The sequence below is a fragment of the Montipora capricornis genome, chromosome 12 (genome assembly GCF_036669925.1).
Source record: "Montipora capricornis isolate CH-2021 chromosome 12, ASM3666992v2, whole genome shotgun sequence".
NCBI lineage: Eukaryota > Metazoa > Cnidaria > Anthozoa > Scleractinia > Acroporidae > Montipora > Montipora capricornis.
The window spans coordinates 14,488,561-14,496,060 of NC_090894.1; the positions used below are offsets into that span (position 1 = coordinate 14,488,561).

Genomic DNA, 7,500 nt, shown 5'->3' on the forward strand with positions numbered 1-7,500 from the left:
AGAGCGTTGAAAGGAATAGTCTAACTGAACATTCATATTTATAAATTATATAGCATAGCCTAGGACTAGTCTCACTATGCTAGTGATCATGTAAAACCGCGATATCAATAAGTGTCCATAATAATAATAATAATAATCCACTGCTTGGAGTACTGGAAACATCGAGACAAGAAGATCAATTGGCCTTTAAGGTTGCCTCAGAGGAGTATTTAAAGAGACTCTCTGTTATATGGTCCAGCCCTCTTTCAGATTACCATCGAGTGGTAGCTTCAAACCAGTATGCCCTGCCTGTTCTGAGTTATTTAATGTGGACCCAGCACCTGCCAATCACTGACCTTCAACAAATCGACCGAGAAGCACGCAAGATCGTAGTCAGCAATGGTGGTAAACATCCTTTGGGTTCAACCGCATTGTGCTATCTATCGCGGGATCAGGGCGGGCGAGGCCTGAGATCGGTGGAGGAGGAGTATAAGGCCATCAAGATCAAAGGCGCACTTAAACTGTTCAAGAACACTGATCCGACAATGGAGCTTGTTCGGAAGTTCGAAGAACGTTCAGGTGTGCTAGGCCATAGCTCACTCATCAAGGAGGCGACAAAGTTTAGTAGAGATCTTGGATTAGAGCTATCTCTTACATACCCTACCCCAATGTGCTGCACGGAGGAAGGTGAAGTATTGAAAGAGTCAAACATCAAGCAGAAGCTAAGAAGCGCACAGCAGAAGAAATTGAAAGATCAGGTATCAGGCCAAGCTTGGCAGGGAAAGTTGATAGCTTCTCGATGGGAAGAAGAACAAGAAGGCTCTGGTACAGGGGATGTCCGACAATTCCATAGCTTTAGTTGGCTGTGGCAATGGAGGACATGCCCGACATATGTTATCGCTGGCGTGTTTCAGCTGTACGAACAGTTACTTCCCACCCGAGTGTACCAGAGTAAGAAGACAAGAACGGGGTCAAACCAGATTATGTGCCGTTTATGCGGCAAGGCAAAGTAATTTTTTTGAGATGTTGTACAGCCTAGACCTAATGGACAGTGTACCGCCATGGTATTCACTGAGCTAGCCTAAACCTGTCTATCAAAATGACCGAGCGCAAGCCTTCTGGGATGTCCCTGTTTATGCAGATCATGTGACGGTGAGAGCTAACAGAATTGATGCCCGAATAGTGGATAGCACAGCAAAATCTGTCATCTTGCTGGAGATGAGCTGTCCTTGGATGAATAACAGGGAGATGAAGAGCTGCGAGAAGACGGAAAAGTATGCTCCATTGCGACTGGAATTGAAGAGGCAGTTTCCTGGATATCAAGTGAAACAGTTTAACATCGTAATGGACGTGTTAGGAGGATACAGTGAGGAACTTGTGAACACCATCCGAAATCTTGTAGGAGTTAAAAGGGGCAAAGAAGTATTGTTGAAAATGCAGAAGGTCGTTTTGTCTGAAAGTCTGCACATTGCGAGATCTTTCAAAGTGTTAACATAAGCAGATACTAACTCCGGTCAGAGACAACAGAACAATTATTTAGGATCGTCTTAGATGCTTTAATATTATTGTTTTAATAGGTCTGAAGAGATTCATTTCACATTTCTACCTTTTTAAGAATCGAAGTTAACCTTTTAATTCGCTTATATAGAGATCGATATATGTAGATACGAACTTTTTAGATATATTCAGGTTATTTTTACAGCCTTTAGGTTATGCAATTGCGCCCTATTGAGCTAAGTGCTAAGCTAGCATACGAACGTTTATACTGCATTCTATAATAATAACAATAATAATAATAGTAATAATAATAATAATAATAATAATAATAATAATAATAGAGGGATGAAGGAATCAGTTTGTAAATGAACTGTGGTGCATTGTCGGTGAAAAGTGGAAAATGAAAATTGGGTTTAATTTCTGAAATGAGTTGATAGAGCAGTTTCAAATAACCTTCCAAAGTATCATGCAATTGCAATTGCTTTGCTTGGTGATTGGTTCAAAAAATTTGTGTCAGTTATCAACCTCTGAGAAGGAAAACCAATAAAGTACATGGAATTGCTACGAACTCGGATTGGTTCATTTGGCTGTCTGCACCTCCAGTGATTGGTCGAAGTAAACAGACAATATCAAAAATACCATAAAACTCTTATTTTGTCCCTCCAAAAATTTTCCATAAGCATTGTGTTTATTTTCTCTTGGGACCATTATAAGTCCCAAGAGAAACTGGAAACAATGCTTATGCAAAAGTTTGGAGGGACAAACAAAGAGTATTACTGGTATGGTATTTTTGAGATTGGCTACCATAGTTTTTTTGGTTATAATTAAGGCACAGCATTTTTTTCTCCAAGAAATTGCTTGTTAGCCCCAAAGGTGATCTAAACTCAAGGTGCGTCTTGTAGCCGAGTATCTTCTTGCAACAAAACTCCTACAGAGATGGTTCTTCAATCCTTTGCCACCATCTTGTACATTAAACTCGTCCCAGTCTTCCTCTTACTGCGATTCCAAATGGTGGCTTCACACCAATGTTCGTGATGATAGCCTTTAATTCTTAGTGTTGTACAACAAAAACACCCACAAGAAAGTACTAATAACAGCAGGACTAAAAGTTCTTTTTCTCTAAATTCTGGTTGAATTTCCTTCTGCCATTGTTCTTGACTTACACTACAATCTTCAGTTGGGACAACATAACTAGCAATGGGTTGAACCAAATTCCTCTGTTTGAGATGCGTCTTATAACCAAGTATTTTGATGAGTTTTTTAGTTTGTGGCATAAATGCCATCAAGTTTGAAAGTCAATTAGAGGTACGTCTTATAACCGAGTGCGCCTTGTATCTGGAAAAAACTCTGGTAATTACTACGGTATTCTTTTTACAACAACCAGTACAAAAAACCTCACTAAAGGCAAATTAACCACCATGACAAAGATTTTGGTGTTACAAAATATATAGATGATGAAATAACATATGAAATGGATCCTATTTGAACTGCGGATATGAAATCAAGTGAAACTATGATCCTCGCAGTTATGAACGCAATTTTTGCAATTGTATAAAGAAGCCTGAAAAATTCAGGACTTCAATGGGGTTTGAACCGGTGACCTCACAATACCGGTACGACGCTCTAACCAACGGAGCTATGAAGCCACTGACTTAGGGAGCTGGTCATCTGTGGGTTCAAATGTTCCCATGTTGAATGAATCAACGATGAAATGATATACGAAATGGATCATAATTTATGTGGACTGTGGATATGAAATCAAGTGAAGCTATGATCCTCACAGTTATGAATGCTATAGAGCTAGAAAATGTAGACCTCATCTCACATAACTTGTTCACAGATTCAGGGGAATTTCAAGGGACCACACACTTGTCGCAAAGAATAGGAAATAGAGGTTCCTGGTCTTGTGGTCTTGTAAAGGGAACTCGCCTAAAATAAATTACATTTTGTTCTTATCATGTACCTTTGGGGGTTGCTCGTCAGAACCATTTTTCCTGGAATGGTAAGTTATGCAAAGATCTGTACCTGGAAAAACCTGATAAACAAGCATTCGTATTTTATTATAATGATAACAAGGAAAAAATATCTTCCTCTCACATTTTGCACCATTTTCTGGACTCCAGAGGGCCATGCTTTTTGTGGAAAGTTTTTTAAGCCATTCAATAAACCTGCATGTCATTTTTTTTTGGGGTCTATTAAATCACTCACCCTTGCCTCATGGTTTTAAACCTGATAATACACTCCTGCTCATTTACTAAAAGGTACATACTGTAATGTGTCACATAATAATTTAAACCAACCTCAGCTCTGATTTCATTTGCCATCACAAAATGTGGTTGGTTCCCTTTCATGTTATATGCTTCTTGTGAGAGCTGGCATTAAAACAAGCAAAAAGCAAAGGAGGAAAGTACATGTACAGTCTTACTCTTGACTATTTCTTATTGTTAATATTTGTTTCTTCAGGTCACACTTTCCTGTGCATGGGTGAGCAAATTTTCATTCCTCAATAATTGGGAAATGATTATATACAGAATGACATTGAAGTCATGTGATTGATACCCAATCTTTGTTCCAAGCGATAGACTCTTAAAAGTGCATCAAGGAGGATTTAAACTGAGGACTTCTTGATTCACAGGAATAGGATATATCACTTAACTTTGAAGAAAAAATCAGCCAAATATTAATTTATTATTAATTTGTTATTAATTTCTTGTCTTGACAAGGTTGGCTTCATATAGGATTTTGCTACTCATTATCTATAAGGAAAATAATAATTATTTATGTTGTCGCACCTGAACAAAAAGTTCTTTGCAAAACAAGTTGGACTGTGCAGACTCCAGTTTCTGTTGCCACAATGGAAGCGCTGTTAAAAAATTGTTGTTGTAACTACCTATAAAAATAACATCACATAATAAATAAATCATTATTGAGGATTAGGACTGGGGCGATGGTGAGCGTAATCACTTTCTGCATCAATGTTTCCAGGGTTTAAAATGGACAGATTTGAAGTCATGAAAAAGACCACACTATAAATTATTTAATTGTTGGTTCCCTGTTCTGCTGCTAGAGGTTATTGTAAGCAACTCTGGTTTTCCCCTCCAGAATTGGATTTGACCTCCTTTAATTTGATTTCAATGCTATTGCAGTCTCCCCAGTTACAGTGTTGTGAACTTGTGTCTACAAAATCTTGAGACTTAGTAAAGTTCATCATATCAATCTTAAAGAGCTTGAATAAACAGGACTACTTACTGTCACACTACACTGAAACTGAATCCCTACCTTTCAGAGTGGCAGTTTCTATCTCTTCTCCCGATGTAACTATGGCAACTCTGACTTCTGCCGTTCCTTCAAGGTCACTTCCAACTGTCACTTCCAGTGCTCTGTTAGCTGTGGCAAGAGACTGCTCAGTACTGTCCTCAGCTTTGGTTGCTTGAGTGACTTCAAATAATCCAGGATTTCGAAACTGTGAACCAACTGAAGAGAACAGGCAAATAAAAGTTGAGTGCACCATCTTGTAAAATAATATGCCTTTTGGACAAGTTGGCTTCAAAGACTTCTCTGGAACAAATTTTCACAGAGTTCTGTATGAGTATATTATAAAAACATTTTTTTGGTACCCTTCGTATATTTTTTAAAGACCAAATTTCTACATCTCAAAGAAATAATTATTTATGATTTGTGTCAACAACAAATAACTATCACAGATTACTCCCAACATCACTGAATTTAAACATAATTAAACAAATAGATACATATACATATACAATGTTATTCAAAGAGCACCACGAAATTTGAGTCCCTACTTACCGGATCGATATGTCAAATCGCCCATTATGGAGGTTCCTGTTCTTTTTAACCTCCATCTCTTTCGCAGCATCCTAAGTTCAGAATGGAAGTCCTTTGCATTACTTCCCTGCCCCATGCTGTGATCTGTTCTTTCCTTCACAGCATCTTCCATTCTCTGACCTCCTCGCAGGAGAATGTCTGCAGCCTTTGCCAAACTCTTAAGAAAACCCATTGCATGAAGATTAGCCAATAACCAGCTTTAAATAATGAGGGGTGAGTAATTAGCAATTATTCCATGAGCCTGTGTTGGATACGAATAACTGGTAAATAGCCAACAAGGAGTGTAGTGCCAAGTTGGCTTTTACCAATTTCGTATCCAACAAGGGCGAATGGAATAATAATTGTTTTATTAGGGCAGCATCTTATAGCCAGAGATCAATCAGACCTCCTGTTTTACCATATCAGTCATGTTGTTACGTCTGCTTGCTATCTATTGGGTTTGCGGTTTGCAGTATTATCCCGAAAATGTTGGTGCTAAAGGTCTCTAATCCAACAGTGCTAACAGCAACAGTTGTGAGATTGGGCCTACAGTATACAGTCCTTATTCAAGTAGACTCGAAGTCTTACTGTTAAACTTCCTAACTTGTTTGCTTTATTTGATGCAGACTTACATCTTAATTTATTGTTGTACAATGTACCTACATGGGGTTTGTCCATTTAACCCATTAGGGAGATTTAGCAACGGCGACGGCAACGAGAACGTCACAAATTTGCATATTTAGTGAGAAAAAACAATAGCTTTGCACACTTTGCACGTGCGTTTTTCATTTTTGTCCCTTTCTTTGCCGTCGTCAGCAAAACAACAACATGAAATAGCCAAATTTGAGGTTTTGTTGAGGACATCAGCACTTAGAGATAAATGTTCATTTTCTCCCCTAAACTAAGCGTGATTCATATCGGTTTCATTCTTGAGGGACTGCCACACCATTGTCATGTTTAAGAGCTTGGACTAGTCGCGAAGTGATTACAATAACGCAAATTTATGTTTTGAGGTGACGTTCTCGTTGCTGTTCCGTCGTTGTTGCTAAAGCTCCCTATTGACTTCAGGGAGTGAGACTGGAAAGATTTTACTCTGTCTAATGCCAGACAATTTTATTTGTCAACTGGGAGTGTCCTAGGGCACCTGAGTCAATGGGTTAAGTGTACAAAAAAGATTATTAAATATATAAAGAAGATATTTCATGGCTGCAAGGGAATACAAATTTTATCTTCAGGTGTTGATAGTATCCCTCATGAGTGAGTGCAGCAAACATGTGAGAGGTACTATTAGCATGAGAAGATAAAAGTTGTATCCCCAAACAGCTGTGTAATATTCGGACTGTTTATCATAATTCATAGCTACTGATGAAATGTCCAGAATAAAAAACACCAACCACTAAGACACTCACAAAAAAAGTTAAGAAAAACAAATCATAATATCATGGCTTCTGATAGGATGCGGAAAAAATTAAAGATTATGGGGAAATTTTTGGCCATATTATACGGAAACATGCGTTGATTATGCGGAAATTACACCCGATTATGCGAAAACTTAAACAAGTTATAAAACTAATAATTAGACCCGTCCAATGTATTTACATGCTTTCGGTAAATCAGTAATCGAAATTGCAACCAATACAAACGCATTTGTGACTAAATTTTTGCCCTTTGTGATTAAATTACATGGAGGAGTCATCAATTTGCAACCAGCTTTCACCGTTGAAATAAAAGGGTTAGCAGTTGGGATTTTCCCACAACTTTTGGTAAAATAAATAAAGCGATAAAAAATTGTTTTGTTTCTCATCATGAATTTTGTTTCAATTTGGTGATAATGGAGCAAAATTGTAACACCTTTGGAGCGCGATCCATTCCCTCGATCATTGACTTAAAGTGCGTTTGATTCACCGCATTCCGGAATAAGAATACGTGAAGTGATGAATTCAAAACGGTATGTCTGGCGTTTTGAAGCAACAAGGATAATAAAGATATGTTTAAAATAGCACTTTAGCAGGTGTTCGACATTTTTAATGTGAATCTCCGTAAAAACGAAGGATTTCTAACTTGTATTCCATGTAATCCTATTCCGGAATACAGTCAATCGAACGCGCCCTTAGTTTCTTATCAGTTACGTCATTTGCTGAAGTGTAACTGTTTCTCGTCCAATGGAAAGCATTGTAGGAACAAAAACTGGTGTCCAGG

At 38.0% G+C, this 7,500-nt stretch overlaps 1 protein-coding gene across 1 annotated transcript in view; it reads right to left on the reverse strand.

Moving 5' to 3' along the window:
* The window catches only part of LOC138027610 (mediator of RNA polymerase II transcription subunit 17-like), a 20,405-nt gene that overhangs the window by 6,757 nt on the left and 6,148 nt on the right, over positions 1-7,500 (reverse strand). The window contains exons 4-8 of the mRNA XM_068875161.1: positions 5,284-5,479; positions 4,756-4,950; positions 4,269-4,366; positions 3,777-3,848; positions 3,440-3,511 (exon numbers count right to left, since the gene is read on the reverse strand). Of these exons, the coding sequence (XP_068731262.1) occupies positions 3,440-3,511; positions 3,777-3,848; positions 4,269-4,366; positions 4,756-4,950; positions 5,284-5,479 (633 nt within the window). The remainder of the gene's footprint in view (positions 1-3,439; positions 3,512-3,776; positions 3,849-4,268; positions 4,367-4,755; positions 4,951-5,283; positions 5,480-7,500) is intronic.